General features: G+C 35.0%; 3 protein-coding genes and 1 pseudogene across 3 annotated transcripts; 2 read left to right on the top strand and 2 right to left on the bottom strand.

The window, feature by feature from the left end:
- Window positions 1-4245: 4245 nt before the first annotated feature.
- Window positions 4246-7179, top strand: LOC18020889 (putative glycerol-3-phosphate transporter 1). Its single transcript, XM_006404318.2, has 3 exons — window positions 4246-4390; window positions 5236-6308; window positions 6409-7179. The coding sequence occupies exons 2-3, from the start codon at window positions 5303-5305 to the stop codon at window positions 6987-6989; spliced, it is 1587 nt and encodes a 528-aa protein (XP_006404381.1). The 5' UTR covers window positions 4246-4390; window positions 5236-5302; the 3' UTR covers window positions 6990-7179.
- A 3227-nt stretch (window positions 7180-10406) lies between these two features.
- LOC112087719 (uncharacterized protein At4g04775-like) lies at window positions 10407-11084 on the top strand. Its single transcript, XM_024157592.1, has 2 exons — window positions 10407-10580; window positions 10821-11084. The coding sequence occupies exons 1-2, from the start codon at window positions 10407-10409 to the stop codon at window positions 11082-11084; spliced, it is 438 nt and encodes a 145-aa protein (XP_024013360.1).
- Window positions 11085-18844: 7760 nt separating this feature from the next.
- Window positions 18845-20222, bottom strand: LOC18020891 (F-box protein At5g25290). Its single transcript, XM_006404320.2, has one exon. The coding sequence runs from the start codon at window positions 20189-20191 to the stop codon at window positions 19037-19039; it is 1155 nt and encodes a 384-aa protein (XP_006404383.1). The 5' UTR covers window positions 20192-20222; the 3' UTR covers window positions 18845-19036.
- A 989-nt stretch (window positions 20223-21211) lies between these two features.
- LOC18020893 lies at window positions 21212-22123 on the bottom strand (annotated as a pseudogene).
- Window positions 22124-25110: the final 2987 nt, after the last annotated feature.

Below are 25110 nucleotides of genomic sequence, written 5' to 3' on the forward strand. Positions count from 1 at the left end.
TTTCTTTCTTATTTTTTTTCCCAATCAGTCTTCTTCTTGTTTTGTGGTAAGCAAACCAAACTAATTTACATTTTAAGTTTAAACATGTATACGCCACCTAAGATTAACGAATCTGGAAAATTCTTTATCAAAAATATTTTTAAAATTTTCATTTTAAAGTTTTTTATAAATAGTTTAAAAATTAAATAATACCAAAAGTGTTATTTAGAAAGATTAATTATAAAAAAATTTGTAGTTTTTTTGAAATTTCTACCTTGTCATAATTTTGTTTAAAAAACCAGAAATGATATTTTTGAAAGCTACCTTGTACAATTATTGATATATTAGTTAGTTAAATCATTATAAAAAAGTGAGAAAGGGTTTGAAATCATATAATTTCTTTTTTTTAGACTAACAATGGGTATCTGATCGTGAAATTCTCAAAACCGAGCTAAGGCCACGGCAATTCTGGAGGTGAGTAAAACCAAAAACTAATTCTGGAGGTGAGTAAAACCAAAAACTAATTCTGGAGGTGAGTAAAACCAAAAACTAATTCTGGAGGTGATTTGGCAGGAGTTTTCCATAATTAACTCCACTACAAATTTAGCACCTGGGTCGGTATTTAAATTTCAACTTATATTTGATGCTTTTAATTATTTGCAAAGAACTTTGAATAAGGAGGTGCAACATAAAGTTTGAGAAGCTCTAACCATTACTCTAACCATTCTTATAACTTATTTATTTTTTTTTTGGTTGGGTAAAAACTTACTTATTTAATTTTGTATAGCAAAAAACAAAAATTATAACCTATTAATAAATGGAATCCCTTATTTACGTCCGAAGGCCATTTCTTTTTCCTTTATGCATTGTCTAAATCTGATACGTGCTGACGTGCACATAACAATTAACAACATCTCTTATGAATATGTATATATTTGCGCGTTTTTGCTTGTTTCGTAAATGAAACGTAATAGGTTTATATATGGTTATAGTTTTAATACTAATTATAAATATAGTAATAGAACTTGCGTATCGGCATAAAGTCAAAACCAAGGAGGAAAACTAATTGATGGTTTGCTCTAGAATCTAAGACTATGCCTTAACCTATAAACTAATTGATGATTTGCTTCTAAGAAAATAGTTTTTACTGACTCATGTAATTCAAACAATGAAAGGTTTTCAATATGATGTATATTAAAATTCATCGATTCCATCTATGACAACATTGAACAACTCATGCGAACTTTACTCTTTTTTTAAAAAGTTTAAAAGCACAAGAGCCATAAATCTAAAACAAAAACTCTACTTCAACGATGGAACAAAAGATTTAAACTTCAATTGGAACTTGCAGCCTGTAGAACGAATTAATGTTCATAAAGTGTCTATCCTGAACTAGCCAAATCTTTCTTGCTTTAGCGACATTGATTATGCTTCTATGTGCAAACAAGATGGATAAAGAAAGTATTAGATGCGTTTATCTTTTTTACGGATTTTGATTGTCCTGAGTTTGGAACTCCCAATTTAATAATATGACTCAGATCATTAGAGTTCTACTCACAGATCATTTAAGAATAATAGCTCTTAAATACTCCACCAAAAGAGGTTACATACTCAACACATTTATATAACAAAAGTATATATTAATAGAACACATTTATAAACCTATACAAATCTTCAAAGATGTTTAGCATATGGATTTATTTTTAAGTCCCTTTTACAGCCAAAACTAATTAATCAAAATTGGTTTCCCCGGTTGCCCAAACCAAAAGAAACGAGTATACAAACAATAGTTCAACAATTTTATATTATTTTATTATTGTTTTTTCACATCAACAGTTTTAACTTTTGACGAGAAGAGAAAACAAATTGTCTGTCTTTAACAACAACAAAAAAATCGGTGATACCAATTTGAGAAAGAAAACAAGTAGTTGATACCAATTTGGTTAAAGCCATAGGTTTTATCTTAAATAATTTTAGTTCTGACCATTAATATATTGATTTTTCACAGGGAATTTTTGTTCAGACCACTAGTTTTAAGTGCGTTGGCCTTTACGTTCCCACAGAATTTTATTATACCACTTAAGATAATAATAATCTAATGTACAGAAAAAAAAAACAATTACTTGAGTGCAATAGTAGTAGATGTCGCCGAGGTAGAGGAAAGGACCACACATGTTTATTGGTAGACATATTTGATTTATAAATCTATAAATAGTACATTCGTACCATATTATTTGCCTTAAACACGCCCAATGATATTGTTTTCCGTATAAAAAAATATTTCCTGACGTCATGATAAAAGGCCGGCACCGATCAAAGTCTCTGATCAGTAAACGAATAGTCTCAGACAGTTTTCATTCTTTTTTTTTTGAAAAGACATTTTCCTTCATAATTAGTACATGTATAAAGATAAGTAATGATGATAGATATATGTGGCAAAAAACTAGCAAAATTTATTTTTGTCAAACAAAAAAAAAATCTAGCAAATTTAAGTATTTTAAAAAGCATATAATCGTTGGAATGGACAGTAATCAGATACAGTACTATATAATTTTAGGATATCCAAGAACAAATATTTAGCACCTACATTTTCCAGATCCGATCTTAAAAATTCTTTAAAATAATTCTTAAAAAGTAGTAAAATAAATTTCAAAATTAAATAGAAAGTATTATATAACAAAAATTTATCATTGATTTTTACGAATATTTTAGAATATATATGTAATGGGTATTTAAAATATACTTCAATTTATAGAAATAATTTTAGTTTTATAGTAGTTTTAAATATTTTGTCTATTTATTGTTTTTACAGCATTTTCTTATTTACTATCTATGTATTACCATATACAAACAATCTATTCTATTAAAACAGAAGCATATTTAGTGCTTGCATCCAAACACTCCCAAAGTTTTTTTATAATATTTTATTTTATTTTTATATTTAATTTCCAAAAATTAGTTATTAATTTAGATATTTTTATATTTCCTAAAATCTAGGTCATCTTTAATTTAAATTTCAAATTATTAGAAATTTAATTAAATTTACTTACAAAAATTTGCATTCAATTTAATTTAAATTAAAAAAATTCAAAAAAAATTATAATTTAATTTTATTACGAAAATTTAAATAATAATTTTAATACTTTAGAATTTAATAAATACAGGAAATATTTAATTTAACATTTTAAATTTAAATAATATTTTTATAAAAATGCATAGTAAATAAATATTTATCGTACTTTCTCATAAACAATCGGTCTAAAATATCAAATATTTGAGATTAATAAATATTTTTATTATACAATAATATGATCGAGTTGATTAGAGTTATATATATATATATATATATATATTTAAGGTCCATGAGTTAATTTATTAAAACATGTAAAATATTAAGATGATTTGAGACAATTAAACTAACAGGTTAGCCCGTTTATATATATATATATTTTTTTTTTAATAGCACAAATAGTAAATAAATATCTTATTATATTTTTTCATAATCAATTAGTCCAAACATTCCATATTAGTAAATATTTATAGGATTATACAATTATAATTATAGTTTTATAGGGGTTAGTTTGTCAAAACATGTAAGATATTAATAATAATTTAAGACAACTAAACGGATGGATTAACAAATTCATAGATATATAGATTGTTTATGTGTAAATATAAATTCACATAATAACAAAGTTTATAATTAACATTAGATTAATGTATACTTAATTAACGTATACTCTTATTCTACTAATATATAAATTTTACTGTTTAAAATTAAAATATGATAACAATTTTTTGATTTAAAAAATAAATTATATCTAAAAAAAAGATAAATGCAACTTATATTACAAATAAAAAAATAAAACATTCTTGTGCGGACGCACGGGTTAAAATCTAGTTTGATTATTAAATCTTAGTTATCTGTGTCCAAGTAGGTGAGTCTCGAAAATTCTATTTTCGGATCAATTGACATTTGGATTTTGAATCGGAAATTTTGTGTCCAGCCCAAATAAGTATATGCTTTCTTTTTGAGGCATATAATAAAATAATTGCGTAGGGAGTCTTTAGGTGTGTAATACGCAGGAAATAACCTTCGTTCATTGGCTTGTGGTTTGGCAACTCGAGACGCAACTAGGAAGGGTAAAAGCGTAAATCACGATCCGACCAATATGATTGGTACTGACAAGGGTGAGATCGTAATTTCCGAAAACTAGTCAGGAATAATAAAAATCATTACTCGAATGCTAAAATCATTACTAGAGCTCCACAGAAGCGTGTCCAAGTCGCTTTGCATCTTCCAAGCAATCATCAAATTTTTTCACATCCATAATTTTCAGTTTCTCTAGAGAGAAAGAGAGAGCTTGAGAGAGGAAACGTTTTTGCTTCTGAGCTTGACGAACTGGCAAAGGTAATTCAGTTTATTTTTTCCTGTTTTTTTTTTCTTTCCCTACTGTCTCTGTTTTTGTTCTTTCGAATTTGGAAGTTTAGTTTGAATGCTTCTGGAATTGAGTCAAATCTTGTTTTGAAGTTTTCTTCTATTTTCTCGAGAAATTTTGTTAACCGTCCGATGGAATATTCCACATGGACTGTTAAAGATTTCGAAGAGGAACTCTTCAAGATCGTGATACGTGCGTCTTCATCGTTAGATCTCTTTCTTCGTTGTCCCCAAGAGTTTTTTTTTTTATATTTTGTTTAGCATTTTCTAGATTCGAATCTCAATATGATTCTGTTCTGTTTATAATATAAAAAAAACTAATTTGAATATATCAAGAAGGATGGGTTTTGTTTTTCATTCAAAGGCTCACGAGATTTGAGGCAAAAAAGAAAAAAATATAAAAGGCTCACGAGATTTTTTAATAAATTTAGTTTGAGGTTTCGATGAACGATCAGGTTTTGTAAGAATATTCTTTTAAATATACCAATTAGAGGCCATAGTTCATATAAGGTAAGAAATCTGATAAGCTTTAGCATAATAAATAATTAAGTAATCAAAAAATGAATAGAATTCACTTCAAGTAGTTCTCTTGAGAGTTAATAGAGACACTACAAGTCTACAACAATGATCTGTCACTAATTACGACACGTTTTAGAGATTCTCCATAAATGTAACCTTTGTGTAAGGCCAAGAGCTTTCAATGAAGATTTCTCTAGAACAAAAAAGAAAAGAAAAACAGAGCATAATTCTATATGAAAAATGGAATCTTCTCCTTGAGATTTTACTAATTTCTCATCATATTCATATCTTATCTCCAGGTAAAGATTGGATTTTTCCCTCAAAGAGAAGAGAGAGAGAAGAGAAACTTGAAACAAGCAGTTTTTCATGGGTACTCTGATGCAATCTGAGGCAGAGATCGTGAAGAAACCAGTGGGGATTCGATTCTTGGAGCGAGCCAAAGGCTCTAAGCTCTCTTACAATGCATATCAAGCAATAGTCTTGATCGTGACGTTCCTCGCTTACGCAAGCTACCACGCTGCAAGGAAAACAACAAGCATTGTGAAAAGCGCGCTTGATCCTCAATCACCAGACACAGGGCTTAACTCACTCCTTTTAAGATTCACTTCGTTTCGATCCTCCGGACAAGAGTCACAAGAAGATGGTGGTTGGGCTCCGTTTAACGGACCAAACGGAACGGTTCTGCTCGGAGAGATCGACGTTGCGTTTCTTGCGGTTTACGCTTTCGGTATGTACTTCGCGGGACATTTGGGAGATAGGATGAATCTGAGGATATTCTTGACCATTGGAATGGTCGGAACAGGACTGTTCACGTCTCTGTTCGGTGTTGGTTACTGGGCAAATGTTCATAGCTTTTACTATTTCTTGATCATGCAAATGCTCGCTGGTCTGTTTCAATCCTCTGGCTGGCCTTCAGTGGTTGCTGTGGTGGGAAACTGGTTTAACAAGAAGAAGAGAGGATTGATCATGGGGATTTGGAACGCACACACTTCTGTTGGGAACATCACTGGCTCGTTGATCGCTGCTGCGATGCTTAGATATGGTTGGGGATGGTCTTTTGTGGTTCCTGGTGTGGTTATCGTGTTGATAGGGTTTGTGAATTTCGCTTTCTTGCCTGTGAATCCAGAGATTGTTGGAGCAGAGAGAGATGAGGATGTTGTTGACTCTAGTGAGAAAATCGGAGACGGCTCTGTGAATGTTCCTTTGCTTTTGAGCTCTTCAGATTCTGAAACTGATGACAAGAAACGAGCCGTTGGGTTTATTGAAGCTTGGAGGATCCCTGGAGTTGCGCCTTTTGCTCTTTGTCTCTTCTTTGCTAAATTGGTCGCTTACACTTTCCTCTATTGGCTTCCTTTTTACGTTAGCCACACAGGTAATTAAACATTTCTTTGGCATGTACAAAAACTACTAAGAGTTCTTGTTTAGGTTCATGTAACTGATTATCATTTATGTGTGTATATGATCATTTGCAGCAATTGAAGGTGAGTATTTATCAGACGAAACAGCGGGAAATCTTTCGACAATGTTTGATGTAGGAGGTGTGGTCGGAGGGATCATGGCCGGTTACATTTCAGACAGAATCGGAGCAAGAGCCATAACAGCTGCTAGTTTCATGTATTGTTCGATCCCGGCTTTGTTCTTTTACCGGAGCTACGGACACGTTTCTTTGTTAGCCAACGCGTCTCTCATGTTTTTGACCGGAATGTTGGTTAATGGACCTTACGCTTTGATCACCACGGCGGTTTCAGCTGATCTCGGGACGCATAGCTCGTTGAAAGGAAACTCGAGGGCTCTTGCGACCGTAACGGCTATCATCGATGGAACCGGGTCCGTTGGAGCGGCGGTTGGACCGTTGCTGACCGGTTATATATCGTCGAGGAGTAGCTGGACCGCGGTTTTCACGATGTTGATGGGAGCTGCGTTTGTGGCTGGACTTTTGCTTACGAGGCTTGTGATGGCCGAAGTAGCGGCTAAGATAGCTGAGTCGAGACCGTTGGAATCAGAGTGTAGATCTTCTCCTGTGGACCATCAGGGTCTTGTGGTAGAAGTGTGACCAACTTTTGATCGCCATTTTTTGTTGCAGTTTAAGTTGTGTTTCTTATAGAGGAAAGATTCGGACCGGAGTTTTAGGTCAAGATTTGGTCTGTGGGGAATTTGTAAAACTTGTAATTCTGTATTGTGAATGTACATAAATTAATATAAATATCGATCTTGATTTGATCAATTTCTTAAAGAAAGAAACACATCCCTTGTTCAAGAAGGTTACCTTGGTTTTGCAAAAATGACATAAAAATCTGAATAAGTCTCCCAATTTTGTAAGAAAATACAAGTGAACAGTTTTATGTTTAACATCTTGTTGTTAATCGAGGTTAAAAATCAATTTCTCTGAGCCGTACTAAACAGTCTAAAACTTCAGAGATTATTCTAAAACTCAACGTCAGATCTTCTTTTAATTCATTCAATCCAATTTAAATTGTCATGCCATTTGTCGAAGGATTCTTATATAATAATGTCAATACCTAAACTTCTGAACAAACACGTGGAATTCATGTAGGCATGTTTATATGAATTGAACTATTATAATATACATTAATGATTTAATGTGTGGGTAAAATAGCCTCATCCACTTTTGTAACATTCCTGGACTTCTAAGAGGCGGGGAACCGGATATGTTAGATCGGTTATCGAACTGTGTCCGATAAGATATCCGATTTGATGAGCACACAAGATTGCCAGAAAAACGCCCATGTAATAATCAACAACATAGACTTAGGCTGATCTCTCTACTAAACCTGAAAGACAAGGGAAGAGGAGAGGTGAGTAATTAGAATTACTCAGTGAGGATGAGCCTTAAAGAGACCCATAACATCATCAAACTAGCATAAATTGGTTTTAAGAGATCTAATCCTAAAGCAAGCCCACACAACATATATATATATATATATAATTACTCATATATAGACAGTTCATTCATAGCAATCAATCACACAGCAATCAAGGGTAGCCCTACAAGCAACTACACAAGCAGCGGGTCTCTGACCTTTGCCAATAACAGTGGACAGCCACCTGAGGCCCCCATGCCTCACCCGGAAAGGTAACCAGAATAATCTCATCCAATGGCTGGCCTATTACCATACCCATTAGTCAGGTCTACTCTGCCAGTCACATAGACTGGTCCACAGCAATCACCAAGACAGGCTATGACACTAACGGTCACTCAGACGGCTGCTCATAGCGGTCTCACCAGAAAGCTGTACCCAGCGGTCCCCTTGGATGGCTCAATAACCAGTGGATCGCTAATCCACTCCAGCGATGGCTCTAGCCGTGCCTCCACGACAGCGATAGCCAACAAACAACACTGACTCCCGCCTCCAGGAGCCAGGGGTCCTATCACAGATCTACTATGCACAATCATCCATTTCATATAACCATTCTTTTCTTAAAGGTCCTTCTATTATTAAGATGCACTTTCGGTGATACCAATTGTAACAAAAAGGAACATCAAACAGGTCAACATCACACAGTCAATATTTTAAAGTCCAAATAAGTTTAGATCCAAGTTCAGGTTAATTATCTCATTCCACCAGCAACCAGCAATCATCAACAAACAGGCAACATAGATCCAGGTCCTAAACAATTCTAACAACCCTAACAAGCAGATCTAAGCCTGATCTAAGAAAAGACCACTTAAAAGTCAACCATGCATATGTAAGAGAGGATGAAGCCACAGAGTCCTCACCTTGGCTTAGAAGGCTGAGAAACTGGAGGAGGAGGCAAAGGAGAAGGAGATCTAAGAGGAGATCCATCAGAATCAGCTCCCATCTCACCCAAAGGAGAAGGAGGCGACGCAGACATCTTGGCTGGGCAAGGAAGCTTCGGCGGAGAGAGAGGCTTGGAGGATGGCGGCGGCCGCGGCAAGGAGAGAGAAAGACACGGCCAGGAGAGAGAAAGAAGAAGAAGAAAACGCAGAGAGAGAGAGGAAGAGAGCAGCTCGACGCAGAGAAGAGAGAAGGAGAGAAGAAAAAGGTGGCTAAGGTTGATTAGGAGCTTAATGAGGGTTTTAGGGATTTATTTAGGTATTTATATGGAAGTTTAATAGGTGGGTTGAGCTTAATGGACTCTTAGAAAGAAATTAGGAAAAACTCAAATAAAAAAAAAATAAAAAGAAAAAGAAATAGAGATGGTTTAATTTAATAAAACCGAAATTAGGAACTGGTAACATCCGATATTTGGTTAACCAAAAGTCGGGATGTTACAACTTTAATTCTATGATTTTATGATTTTTGTTTGATATGTAAACTTCCAAAATTTGATAGTAACCACATGTTTGGCTCTTTACGGGTGTCGGAGGTTGCATTGGGTCCATTTTTTGTTTTTTTTAAATAGCTTTAGTTTCTAAGGACCTATTTTGTAAAAACAAATAGCAAAAATGTCTAATTATTTTTCTTTGAGTTATGCTCAATTGCTCATAACCCTTCTTTCATTCAATGGTAATGATTTTCTTTGAGCCGAGCTTGAGTAAATATGTTCTTAACTATCTTTGTTGACAGTTTCCAACGCTCTTAAAACAATAAATTTCTAATCGAACTCAGAAGTTCGTTATCTATATATTGTACACATATATACGGTAAAACATAAATCTTCAAACAATACATAACTTAGCTGTTACCTTAGATTTTAAGAAGATGCTTTGAAAATTAGATATGTAAGGACGATAATAATGTTCCGATGCTTTATGAAAAGTGGTTAGCTAAGAAAATCATCTGGCTAACTCAAGTTTTTGTTTCTAGTCTTTAAAGTCAAAACCACTGTCAATTGTGAACATTATGTTAAATTATTCTAAGTTTCCTATCAATTTGGCCGAAACCCATTAAGCAATGTCTACATTTCAAACAAAAACATAATGCTTTTTGAAATATGATTACATAACGGACGTTGGTGATTTAATTCAAGGGTTTTCTGCAAAAAAACCCAGCACCTTAATTTGTTTTGCAAAAAAACCCATGAACTCACAAAAATGCAAGTCAAACCACTCACCTACGAAGTCACCCGCTAAACGGCCCATCCGTTCAGTCATCGTTATATCGTTTACGGGAATCAAAACGAAGCGTTCTGAATTACGGAAAAATCATGTTGTTTTTACGACCAACATTATAGACACGTGCTTTAAATGAAAGGGAACATGTTAAAAGGCATTATGTCTCATATGTGGGAGCATTCGATTTGGGGAAAAAATCGAAATTAGGGTTCTAGTTCTTTGCAGCGGTATAAGCGAAATGGAAGTTTCAAAGAAGAAGATCGAAGCTTTTTCCTGAACTAGCAGATACGGTGAGCTTGTGCATTATTCTATACTCATCGCTGGTTTCTGGGTTGGTTATTTAGAGTATTAGTTTGAGAATCTGGTTTTAAAAATTCTGGATTTATGGGTTTTTCTGAAAATTTTGAGTCAACTCATTTGTTAACAAGAAAGATGACACTCAGTCATAGCAGCGATTCATCCAGGTCAAGCATTAGCTCAAGGGGTCGTCGCCATGGTCTTCACGGCATTCCCACAAAGTGCTTTTGCGGTGGTTCTACAGTTCTTGTTACCTCTCACACAATCACAAATCCGGGGAGGCGCTTCTATACATGTTCTAACAACTCTGTGAGTTCCTTTATTCACGAGCAAGAAGTGAGTGGTGAAAATTTATTTCCAGAATTTTTTTTGCTAATTGAGTGATGAAGTTTGGATGTTAGTATACTCTGATGAAAATTGAAATCTTGTTAGGATGTTGTGATGAAAATCGAATGCTTGTTAAGATGATGTGATGAAAATTCAATTACAAATGATTTGAAAAGTGAGTGATGAAGTTAGTATGTTGAATCAGCAATTTTTTTTTTGAAGGATGGAGGAGTTCATGTGTGGAAGTGGTGGGATGAAGCATTCACTGAGGAGTTGATGGAAGTGAAGGGAGATTTGAAGACTCTTGAGGCTAGGATTCGCTATGGACATTACCACTCTGAGTGTTCTAAACTTGGAGAAGATGAATTGAAGATGGTGAAGGAGTTGCTTGATGTGAAGGAAAAGGAAGCAAAAGAGGTGAAGATGGTTGTGGCCGTCGTTGTTACCATCGTTGTTGTTGGTGTGCTTGTTAGCTTGGTGAAGTAAGCTTGTGTTCTTTGTTGTTGCATTATCGGTTGAACCCTTCATTTTCCATAAAACATTAAAGGGTATTATGTAAAAATATCTAGTTATGTGTTGTAAGCTAATTTCAATTGATGTAAGACAATCTACTTTTGTGTTGTTATGTAAGACTATCTAATCCTTTGTTAAGACTATCTACTTTTGTGTTTTATATTTCAGAATCTGTCTTTTATTGTATTTGGTAAGGTGTATCGTATGTGTTATTATGTAAGACTATCTAGTCCTATATTACAGCATAAGTGTCATACAACAAGTCCTAATCCATCATCTACCAAAATGTCATAAGGTTCATACAACAATACCACAAGGATCATACAACAAGTCATAATACGAATGAAACCAAAATGCCATAAGATTCATACAACAAAAGAGCATAAAGATTCATACAAAAAAATACCATAAATTAGGTTCATACGATTCATACACCAAAAGATAGACAATACCATAAGGTTTTTGCACCAAAAGACATCCCTCATCATACCATAAGGTTTTTACTCAAAAAGACAGCCCAAAACACAATAGGACAGTAACAGATACACTACTTATTACTTTTTCCCACGACCACGACCAACAGCCATCTTCTGTTTTTCTCTTGCTCGATAAAGACTTGTGGGTAAGATGGTGTTGTCACGTGTATCAGTCACACGTGAGCCAACAGAAATGTAGTCATCTCCTGTTGTCAGATTTGTGAAAACGCCATAACCTTCCTGTTGCAACCATTGACAAACACAAATAAATCACCAACACCAACACATAATATCATTAGTCATCACAGAATTTTTAAAAACTTACTCTTGGTATTTGTATTGGTCCTGGATCGTAGACTGGCTCTTCACGGGGAGGACGTGTAGGAACTTGTTGAGAAGATCCAACATCATGATACTGATTTTTACGTGGTCTTCCAGGCTTAGCTCTTGGGAATGCTGAGGACAGGCTCGTTGGACCTTCAGTTACAGTGGGTTGAGACAGGTTTTTCAAGGTCTTCCACGCTTCACTTGTAACACCTTCAGAAGGAGTAGGCTGAGATAGACTGTGTGGTGCACCTGTTTGAGCTCTTATAAGAGCTCTCACACTAGTTAGTATCGGCTGCGAAGATGTGGTCTCATGGATTGTCTGCTGTGAAGAAGTGCCTGTCTCAGTTGGATTCTTTCTTGGTCTCCCTGGTGGTTTCTTTTGTCGGATGACAGTTGGATTGTTGCATTTATTTATTTTGTGTCCTTCTTGTCCACAATTCCTACAATGCTATAACCGGATAACATGTTAGTTAACGACATATATTTGTAGCAGCATTAACGACAGATATAGTCAGATACATACCATTTTCATTCCAACTTTGCTCATTTTGCCTTTCTCTCTTGGTTCACCCTTCTCTCTCTTTCTTTTCTTACTACCTGGGGGTCTGTCTGGTGGCCGTTTATATGCAGGTGGCATCACTCTCTCAGTTGACACTATCTCCCAAAGATTCATGCCATTAACTGGCTCCATTGGGGTCTCATAACATGCCCTCAACTTCTCCATTGTAAACCAATCAGATATCAACTTCTTCGGGTCTTGATCAACATTTTTTTCAAAACAAAGTGCAGAAACTATATGACAGCAAGGTATACCACTAACAATGTACATCCTGCATGCACAGTTCACATCACCTCTTAAATGGACCACAAACATATCGTTGAAGTATCCTACCTCGTATTTACCTAGTCCACAATGCAAAGGTGTGCAGTTCTTGGCAAGCTCTATTTGTTGATCAAGCAGTGCCTTCACTCTAGGAGTGTAAATACCCCTACCATTAAATGCTTCCTTCCTTTTCTGCTCATTGGATACCATTACTCTTCTTATTATCTCCTCAAGCATTTCAACAACAGGTTTTGTCCTTGCAATACGAATAGCTGCATTAAATGACTCTCCCAAGTTGTTTTCCACTGCAGCTACTCTTGAATATTCATCAAAAAAGCCCTGCACAAACAAAAACAAACAGCAACAAACAATAAGAAAATCAAGTTTTCGTATGCATCACCAGATATCATAAGGCCGTAATGAATGAGAAAAACAATAACAGACCTGCAGAAGCCTTTTGCATTCATCTTCAAGGCTTCATATGCATCAACATATAACAATTTCACTGCTTCCATCTTCCTTTTAAAAGATGCTATGTAATAGGCATCTGCAGCACCCCAAAATAAATCCTCAAACTCAGCACCACTATAATTCTTCTTCCAATTGTGGTACACATGGCGTGCACATAGTTTGTGTACAGCATATGGAAGAACTTCTTTAACAGCCCCTATCAGACCTTTGCATTGATCACTCATGAGTGTCAAACAGTTGCTGCTTTCAAGCTCTAAATCGTCTATCAAGTGCTGAAAGAACCACTTCCAGTTATCAGTAGTTTCAGCATCGACTATTCCCCAAGCAAAAGGAAACATTTGGTCATTAGGATCTCTTCCACATGCTACTAACAGTTGACCCGTCTGTCTCCATTTTAAGAATGTCCCATCTATATGTATCATTCTTTGACAAGTTTTCTTCCATCCATCTTTTAATGCCTTGAAGCATACATAATTTTTTTGGAAAACACCACCAGAAACCTCAACTTCGACTGTTGATCCAGGGTTTGTTCTCTTTATCTCACCAACATAGTCATGTAATCTAGCCAATGACTCAGCTTGTTCATCATCGAAAGTTTGCAAGCAGCGCAGCCTAGTCCTCTCGCATATAGTCCAAGGGACATTGATGTTTTTCTTTTGCAATTTGGCACATAACTGATTGGCTGAAAATGCAGGATTTACTCTAAACTCATCGATGAACAACTCAGCAATCCGTGCATTAGTCAGTATGGATACCCGTCCTTACCATGTACAATCATGCTCTTCCTGCAAAGCTCTAATCATGGGCCTAACACTAGTACTATTAATGGAACAAGATATCATCCAAGGACAAGCTCGATCTGAACACACAGCAACAACTCTCTGGTTATCAGACTTGAAGAACGAGATATCATACTTCTTCTTCACCGCATAGTTGAGAATAACACTCTTAAAAGACTGAAGCGATGCAAACTCCTGCCCAAGCTCAAACTTCTTACACTTCGTTTCATCTCCTCTTTCAACTCTTGGTTGATTATCACTGCTAAAAACGGTCCCATACTGGTACATCCCTGTCCTCATTCAAATCAACTTCATTCAACCCAACATAAGCATCATCTTCATTAACCCCAACATTACCCGAATTACCATTACCATTACCATCTTCAGCAACATTACCATCATCTTCTTCATTAGAGCTACTATCACTCTCATCAGAACTACTACCATTACCAGAGATATTATCATTATTATCCTCAACCTCATCATCACTAAAAATTCCTAGATCACGACCACCACGGCTAACCAAATCTGGATCATCTTCTCTAACTATAAACAAAGTTAACGCACCTGAAGCAATGGCATATGAAACAGCTCGTCGTAGCCCTTCATCATCAATGATATCTATCTTCTCTGCAGGAGCTTCGGGTGCAAACCATGCCATTTTCTTCATGTTGTCTTTGTATCCAAGCTCTTGTAGTAAGATTTTTACTGTCTTCATTGAGAATCCTTGAACCACTTCTCTACCTATTTGATGTGGCTCTCCACCCACATATCCATCTTCTTTCGACCAATATCCTCCGACGACAAGAAATAGATCAAACCTTTCTGGTTGCTCACTGCAAAATAGACCGACAACTCATAAACCTATAATCTAAGATAATTACATAACGAAAACAACTCATTACATGAAGAGAACTCTAACCTCATCGTTGGAATCATCGACAGTCAAAAGGTGGGATCGCAAAGAAAGAAATAAAAACCCTAAACCCGATTCGAACACACAATAGAACCCAGAATCGAACTCCGAATTAAACCTAAACAATATTCCCCAAAGCCCTCATCATTCCCCTATGAATTAAGAAGAAATCGAACCCAGAATTCCCAAATACAAAGAACTCTAATTTTAATTTTTCCCCAAATCGATTTTAGAGAAGTTCAATTTCGTGTATTGTTTTTTGGAGTCTAAAATGTCAACTAAACTTTAAACTGTATACCATTTTTACACAACAAAACGCAGTGTTTAATTTCTCGTCTATTTTTTGGATGCATGTTTTGCCACATCATCGATATATAAGAAGGTTGTTTTGTGGTTTGACCCTAATGTGATGGGTTAATTTGCATTAATTTGAGGTCATGGGTTATTATGAAAAAAACCATGTGAAGGTTTTTTTGGCAGAAAACCCTTAATTCAAAGATCAATTCGTAGAAGTATGCTTGATCAAACGGTTTACAAATTAATTTTAAAGTAGAGAATAGTAAACGTCGGTAGCCAAATGGGGCCAACTCCCAACCGTGGACACATAACTATTATCATCATTTTAACCTTAATTAACGACAACTACACCTTCTAGGAAAAAGAGAGTGAGTTAAAGCAAAATGAAATTTAAAAAAAAACTGTCGGTAAAATTATTCAGTAATATGAGGACTATTTTACAAGAGCCACTAAAATATAATGTGGATTAATCGGTTTTGTAGTAAGTCGATCATCCATCGATCGATCAACTAGGCAACTATAGATTTTTAAGTATAAAAACATTACTTATTTCTGTCTGCTTACTGAGTTTATGGACTTGTAAAGTTGAAAGTGTAATTTGTCCAATATTTTGGATCGGTATAGGACGTAAAAAAAAATGTAGTGTCGTATGTAGCAATTTGAGCTTTTTCTTTTATAAAGAAAGAAATGATTATGATCCCAATTAGAAACACTAAATGTAGGGAAAAGAGGGGAGACACTAATTAGAGAATATAACTCTAATTATAAGAAAGCCCGACATTAATTATTTATTAATCAAAGTCGCACGGATAGACATTGTTTTCAAAGTGATAATGATATTTGTCTTTCTAATAAGGGAACAAGAGAAAATAATGATGTCGGTAATAGTTGGTTATTCTGACAACCTAAGTCCTAACAACAGTTTCTGTTTACTTTCTTTACTTTACAGTTTACAATTTAAAACCAACAAATGTTGGCATTTTGTCTTCACTTATGTGGTTGAACAGTTGACTCGAGATAAGCAACAACATGTTCAACTTTTTATTAATTATATTATCATGTAACCTAATTGAATTCGTTCATTAATTACAAAAGAAAGGAAGATGTAAGGGAATAGAAATGAATAATATCAGGGACTAAATTTGAAATATAATATTTTCATAAAAAATGTTATCGCAGTTTGTATTATAATAAAATATCGGTTTATCATATTTATTGATAAAACTCTAATTACAAAAACAGAGATTCAGTATGTAATTTCTTTCTATAAAAAAAAAAGACATGTAGTATTGATATGTAAAAAAGTTACGTTAATATTTTGCGGGGAAAATTTGATATTTTCTTATATTTCCATAATTTCAACTATACTTACTGAGAGTGAAGAAAAATGGCAAAGTCCTAAAAAAAATTGAAAGACAAACATTTTCTGATCTGATCAGTCAAAGATAGACCGAAAATAGCCAAAAAAAAATGACTAAAAAATTGAAATAGAAATAGATCAAACTTAGTTCAAAGAAAAGCCATAATGAAATGATAGTATTTTTACTCATAACATCACGGCGATTAGAGAAAGAGTGGCGTCAATCACATGAGGACAATATTCACCGAAAAATAGCTTTTATATACGGTTTTTTTATTACGTATTTGATAACAAGCCTTTAATTGTTTACCTTTTTTCTTTCTCTTCTTTATAGGATACAGAAGATTAGAGAAATATAACTAATCAATTGCGTTAAACTATCCCCAAAAAAAATTGCTTTAGAATCTGTAATGGTTTGATGTTAAAGAAAAACCGAAGAAGCATTAGTAAAAATGATCATGTTTGATTTTGTACAAATTTACTAGTTGTAAATTCTTGTGATGGCGTTCGTTAAGTATTTACGAGGGCCAAATATTTTAAGGAGACGACAAATGGTGGGGTGAAAAGTAGCTTTTGCAAATAATAATCATTTTTATCTCGGGGATCAAGCATGCAAATATGATTTCTCTTTTATTGTTACAGTTGAAGGCACCAAACTCGAAAGACATTTTAAATTCCACCCTTTTGTTTACATATGATCAACAGTACCCCTACTAGTTAATACCCAGTAATTACGCTGGAATTTACTTGACCGAAACAGTTGTCACTTTCACTAAAACAATAAAACCCGAAAAGACACCAATTCTTTTTTTTTTTTTTTTCCGTCTAAAGTTCCTTTATTAGTAATCAAAATACATATCATTGTTTACAAACGACACCAATTCTATGCACAACTTATTTTATATTGTTATAAGTCGAATTCGAAATATATAGTATCGGTTGTTCGATGTAGATTGCCATCTATTTGATATTGATTTTTCGAAAAGCTATATGGTTTCAGGTTTTAAAATTTTACTATTTTACCCAACCGGTTGAAAATATCTTAATAACTTGGTGATGCCCTATGTTGTGCATAAGATTAGTGATTATGTAAAAATAATACTAAGATATTCAGTCACTGAACATCATTGGTTAGAAATGACAAGGATGAAACTGAAACTTGAAAGATCGTATTCTCCTTGTATAATGGAATTTTGATATAGTCTCCAAAGTCACTTCTTTGTTTTACAAAGAAAGCAATCGAATAAAAATCAGACAAGAGGCAAAGTTATTTCTTTAGTCTGATTTTTTTTTTTTTTGAAAAAAAAACGAGTTTTTAGATTAGTTGTCTCTTAAATATGTATGATCCCATCAAAATTGAATAAATTTGTTGGAGAAATGAAAAATGTGTGTGTGGGCCTTGAAAGGGAGGTTGGATACCTTAGTGATGTGCAGAAATCAGAAGGGAAGGGTTTTTGATGCTAACTCTCAAAGTCTTTGAAGGTACTGTCACAGACTCTTTAGTCTCTTAGGTGTTACTTTGGGACCATACTATGCTTCTCCTCTCTCCTTTCATTATTCCTGCTCTGTTTTCTTGTGGTCCTTTCTCTTCCCTTCCTACCAACAATCTTTATTTTTCCATTACCATTGATTGTTATTTTCTTACAAATAAAAGACAAGGCTTCTAGTTTTGGTCCTACTTAAATGTAGTAAGGCTTCTTGCTTCATGGTCTAAGACTCTAAGCCCAGTTCAAAAATGCATGGGAAGAAGCTTCCTCTTCTTCTTTGACATCACCAAGGTGGTCTTTTTTCGTTTCTTCCCAATGCTATCTGCAGACATATTACTCTTTGGATTATTAATTCTTGAAAACGACAAATACATTTGTCGAGATTTTGACTTCGAATCAGCAAAATTACAAAGACGTATTTTCGCTGAAGAATGTGAGCTGTGGGATAAGTCTGGACACAGCTTAATCCGCAAGAAATCTATGACTTTTGGTCTGGAAAAGTTTACAAAATTTTTCTCAGTCCCCTATTTTAAGGACTGAAATTTCATAGAAAGAGTCACTGATCGAGCAGAATACATCTTTTCATCTTCTAAATAGCTCCAAGTAACTTTTTCTTCTATGATTTCACCGATTTGACCTATAAGAATTTAAAGTGTTTAGAGCTATTTCAACAATATTACAAAATCCGAACCCAATCTAACAAGTCTAAAATGCTTTCTTCTTCATCTTTCTAACTTGGAGGTCTCAATCTTTGTGAGAAGCACGAGGAGAAATCAGATACTGAATTAAACATAAGTCTTAAAAAGATAATTAAACACTTAGCAATGTCATAGATTATACATGAAAAGAAAAACGAGGATAATTAAGAGTCTGGAAATAGCTCAACATGAGGAGGATGCAGCGGAAAGAAACAAAGCAAAGGAGTCCCCGAGGAATAACAAAAGCAAGAGAATCGCTCAAAGAAAGGACACGACACGAATCATATATCACTAGGGGAGAAACCACCGAGCATCCTTGAGGTTAAAGTTGGAGAGAACCGGGAAGCGTTTGGTGGTCTTTGTTGCAAGATTGTACACACAGATGTCGAAGCGTGGAGTCCTCCAATCAGGACGGAGACGGTTATCATGTGTGAAGTAGATGGAGTTTGGCTCAATACCAAGGGTATGGTCAGCAGGTACAGTGAAGCCCATATCAAGAAACAGTGCCTCATCACCTAGAGAATCCACCTGAACAAGCCTTGTGTCTCTGGTATCGGGGTCTAGATCTTTAGAATCCCTCTTGTACACGCGGAATATCCTATGTTTTTCAAAGTTTTCGTTAGACTCGTAACCTCTACTATGGACAATCAAAGCCTCTCCTGATGTTGTAACAACAATGGTATCGCGGCATGAGATGGTCGTCATTCCGAGTAGTTCCTCATTCATATAATCATCTCTCCACATTGGAAACCTATGGGTCTCGGAAACATCCTTGAAACCATCTTGTCCAGAAAGATCCAGGTGTCGAATGTAATCATAAGACGTGAAGATGTAAAGACTGTAACCTTTGAGTACCAGATCACGTTGGCCTCGTAACTCCCTGCGAACATCACCCAACTTGGCTGTTGGAATCTCGGTGTAATGATCATCCCCTTTCTTGCAATAACCTAAAAATTGTCTACCCAGCTCAACATATTTCCAAACAACAACGTAGTTTCCACTCTTGTCGTCTACCCACAAAAGACCTCTCAGATCCATGGCCGTTAAAACAACCCCAGATCGATACGACTCACTAATCAATTTGCATGTCAATTCCTTATCTGCTACTCGCTCAAGCTTATAATAACCACCTTTCATTGATTCTAGAGGTGGGAGATGGATCTTCTCCTCGCTAAACACGTCTATAATATAGAGATCTGATCGAGAATCTACCACCAGGAACCACTTACCCGAGTTTCCCAGGATTCGGTATCCTGAAAAGTCACTCCTCGTTGTCTCGTAAACCCTATCTTCCTCTGGGCTGTACAGACGACAACCATCCTCTTCTGAAAACAGCAACAGCAATGGAGATCCGCTTTTCGGCCGCAGAATCAAAGTCGAACGCATGGCCTTAGCACACTGATTATCCGGACAACTCGAATTTCGTTTGAGTGTAGATTCCTCCATTATCAGGGATTCAGGACGGGGAATATCTCGTCTGTTGCTGAGATTAAAGAAGGCGTCAGGGAGGTTGCACATATGTCCTCTCTCTCTCTATGTGTTTGCGAGGGCTACCAAGCCCAATAACAACGAGAGAACATTATTAACGGGTTTATAGCCCAATATAATATAATTATGGACGTGTGAAAACGATTGGGTCATGGTTTTTTTTGCATCATTATTTACCAACTTTGGGGGAATGATGATAACACAAGCGGACTCTGTTATCTTCCTTGACTCATCAATGATCCCTCCTTTTCTACGGCCACAGGTCTCAACTCAGAGAGTTTGCTCACTTCAAAGTATATACAAGAAGGATCGATCTTGGGAACGTCATGTTCATCACATCTATCGTCTTCAACAATGCTCCAAACCCGCAAAACCCTGTCTTCACCTGAACTTGCCAGGTACCTGCCATCAGGACTAAACTTCATAGCGAGGATCGCTCCTTCATGAGCTTGTATTTCTTGACCCTTGAAAAGAGCAGAAAGCTCCTTGGCCTCTTTCTTAAACTCCTTCACCTTAACTCTCTCGATCCTACTCCCCAAAACCGCAGGATCCCCTGATCTTTCCTTGTTACGCACTCTATTCAGCCGACCCAACCATTTCTCCTTTATCCTCTTCATGATTCCGCCTACATCACAATGTTCTGCAGCCGGGTTTGGCGGCTTAGGTTCATTCTCTTCACCATTTTCTTTCACAATATTATCAGTTAAACCCATTCGGGTGATCCAGAACAAAGGCTAGAGCTTATATATCATCATTATCATCAGAACGCAAATTAATCAAAATCAGAATATAGATATATAAATATTATGATTGGATTCGTTGAAAGTTGAGTTCTTGATTAAAGCTAGCAAACAAGAAAGTAGCTTCAATTAGAAGAAGAAAGGAAGAAGACGAAGTCAACAAGATTACAACTTAGAAAGTCAAAAACAATACATAGATAAAGGGAAGATATAAAATTCTGTCAATCTTCATTTTTTCTCAAAGTGATGCACGATATTCCGTGAGCCGCTCTCTCATTAGATTTCTCACGTTGACAATGAAATTGTCACCATTCTCAACACTATTTACCATCATCTGCAAATTATAGTCGAAGTTAGCACACTTAAACGCAGCAGAATTCCCAATATGGTGAAGTGTGATTCCTTGTAAAACCGCTTCTTTCAGAAAATTCGTGCAAACCCTGAACTCGTTAGCGTAAGTAGGCTCCCACCCACACAGAGTCAAAAACTCAATATCCCTATCTGCATCCTACCGGGCCACATAATCTATAAACTCTGGGCTGTTGACAGAACCTTTCACCAAACTTAACCAACATGGACTGCAAATGTTGTAAGCATTACCAAAAATCATCTCATGATCGACGGGTGTAAAGTGAGCTATGCCATCTACATCTTCTCGGACAAGAATATTGTCTTGGTTCCTGTCCATATTACCAAAACGAATATCAAGCGCTCCAATAGCAACTAGTTCACCCATGTTCATCTTTTCCAATTTGATCTCGTAATGACCAATGACACATAGACTTTCCATGTATTCAATCAAAACTCCCATGTGGTTGGCATTACCAATAGAAAATCTAACAAACAGTGTCGGCAGCACACCTGAGAAGCCCTTAATGTTTGGTGATTCTGATCTGTGCGCATCCATCGGGTGGTCTAAAAGATAGACCGATGCTTCTTTCTTTGCTGATATCTCATCTCCATCATCAAATTTCTTAAACAAACACCTCAACCTTCCCTCTTCGTCAGAAATCCGAAAGAGGTTTGGCAAATCTCTGTACTTTGGCAGTTCACCCTGCGAAATGCACCCTCGTAACCAATCAATCATTTGTTGGAAATTTGTACTGAGTTGCCTAGGAAGGTGAGCAAGCGTAGGAAAAATTTCTTCCATCTGTTAAAATCAAAAACAAAATCTATATCAATAACCAACAATGTAAATAAAGCCCAATAAAGATTAAAACTTTATCAATAATCCTACAAAAAACTATGCAACTCCGTTACAGAGGCATTAACTTCTTCCCGATAAACTATTAGGGTTTATTTTTCCATCGGTTTTCAATACAATCGAAATCGCGCAAATCGAGGAAAATAGTGACAACAGTACCGTAATAGTTTCGAGTAATGATTTGAGACCCAGAAGCTCAAGCTCAACAAAAGCTCAGAAAACAAATCTGACAAGAAAAAAAAATTGAGAGGTAATGAGAACGAAGAAGAAGCCACCTAAAATCAGAATGCTTTGTGCAAAAATTGAACTTTTTTTGGGGAAGCTGTAGTAAACAAAAAAAACCTTTTTCTAATTATTTTTCTAGTATTGTGATGAAGATGATAAACACATTTACACAGATTCATCTATCATTGTGTTTATAGCATGAAAGAATGAAACCCAAAAAGAGAAAAATAAGAACAGAGCATGCCTTTTCGTCGAGGTAGAACCTAAAGAAAAAAGTTCCAAGTTTTTTTCATTTAGATTAGCGGAAAACCAAAGATTTGAATGAAAAAGTAATAAGCAAAAAGAAATGAACCTTTTTTTCTTCTCTATAACAAAAGAAAACACGATATGGTGAGAATAATCCAAGTTTGTCTGTTAAGTTCAGTGTTAACCAAAATAAGGAAAGGGGAATGTGAGAAAATAAAGGAACCGACTTTTTATCTATGAAATCCTTCTTCAGTAGAAATAAGAAACAATAAACATGGAGGGATGATAAGACATTTACATTTTTAGCGACTCTGTTTCTCAAAACCGGCTGAATTTTTGTTTTGCTTTAGACAAAAGAACAAAGCCTTCTTTAGAATAAATAGAGGAGAGATTTACATTTGCGTGTAAATGAGAGGGACAATGTTTTCAGATCCAGACTGAACCGGCCGGTTGGATCGGTTAACTCGCTACTCGGCTAATTATCCAATCGGGGTTTAACAATCCAGATAAATCCGGTAAAAACGGCAAAACCCGACCGAATATTAGTAACCTGGATCGGTTCAAAAAAATCGTCTTCCGTTTTTGTCTTAATTTTTTTTGGTGCTTTCACCCTTTCTTCTCTCTCGCCCCTTCTCTAAAACTCAACGTCTATTTTCATTTTCAACTTTCCAATATGTGTTTCATTGATAATTTTTATTTTTTAATATTACCCTCTGTAATCTTTCATTTCTAACTTCTAAGATTGATATGAAATGAAATATTTTTTTATTTTATTTTCGGATTTCATCAAAATTGAATATAAATCTTAATGTAAGATGATGAAATAGTAAAAAATATAAAATTTTAGGTTTATCAAAGATTTGATATGACTGAGAGTCAATATATATTATAGTATTTAAGAAGTGAATCGGACTGTGGTTTAACGCACAAATTTTTGTGTCGTTTTGATTAATGAATTCCTTATGTTCTGATTGATCAGCTGATGTTATATTCTGATTAGTTGATCAACTATTTTTACCACTAAAACCATAAATTAAATGGTCATTAAACCATATGTTAAATACTAAAATCATTTTAAAAAATCAAACATGGGCCGTATTTCTAACTGCCGAATAACGTGGTCCAATTTTCAAATACAAAAACATTATGGTTACTTTCCAATATGTCGTTTGTGCTGAATGAGATGGTAGCTGTGTTGGTTAGGTGCTTTGTCCATTCATCGAATGCTCACGGGTTCGAATCCTGTGGTTAGTTTTTTTTTTTTAATTTTTAGATTTTAGTTATAATTCAATGTTTGGAAATATTTTTTATTTATTAAATATTTTATAAAAGAATATGTCATAATTTCTTTTGTTATTATTTAGAATGGAATCTTTACATTTTTATAATTAATAACTACGAAATTCATGGGAAGATAATATCGTATATAGAACAATAATTACCTTTTAGTATTTTTCACAAAAAAATAAATCCTAGGTTGTTTAGACGTATAAATATGAGCGTTTTCAACCAAACGTCTCATAATTTACGCATTAGTTTTTCTATTAGAGTTCTGTGTTTATTTTGCTAGGGTTTTTATAATAGCATTAACTTTTTGGATCTCTTTAGAAAAGATTCATCATGTTTGTCTATTTGCATGCAAACCTAACTATGTGTTCGTCTAAGTACAGCTTTGATCATCCATCTAAAGTCATCATCACTTGGGAAGTTCCGTCTACTGCTTCGGGTATATATCTAACTAATCAAATTTAATAATAGTATATATGCTCTCAACTTTTTTAACGAATTCTAAAAATTTATTAGACTATAGGTTTTGATAACCAGGCTTATGCTCGCAGGTTAAGGTCAGTGTTGAAATCGCATCGTCAAAATATGGATCGCAAAGAGATGACTGATTATCGTTACGTAACTCCATACGTTTTCGTGGATATCACAAAAAAGGTTGTTGTACCTCTTTAGGTTATTCATGCAAGTTATAATACTTATTAGTAGTTGTTTTGTATTTGTAGGTTATCCATGCAAGTTAGTTATGGATACTGCTTTCGACGAATGGACCTTGCGGACATATAATCCTGTTATCGAAGGTAGTCCTGTCTATTAATCTTACAGTTTTGTACCTTTTGTAGTGCTATATCTTAGTCTTTCAGATACATACCTTTATTATATATTAATCTACGAACGTGTTCAATTTTTATGTAGATATTGATTCTGCATATTATATATCTATTCTTGATCACAAGTTTTTTTTATCAAAGGAGGTATTTCTACTCTTCATGTAAAATATTTTTGTTAATGATGTATATTAAATTTTATACGTTATGTTTGTTCTAATGTTTGTTTTGTGCATTTAGGTTCTGATCGTGTTAATACGAGCGATCATGCTCAGAAGACCTTTCTATGGGATTTTACTAGGAATGCTTGGGTTATGAATAAAGAATCTAATGGTTTCAATTCTTTGTTTT

This window comes from Eutrema salsugineum, unplaced genomic scaffold, assembly GCF_000478725.1.
Source record: "Eutrema salsugineum unplaced genomic scaffold, Eutsalg1_0 scaffold_16, whole genome shotgun sequence".
NCBI lineage: Eukaryota > Viridiplantae > Streptophyta > Magnoliopsida > Brassicales > Brassicaceae > Eutrema > Eutrema salsugineum.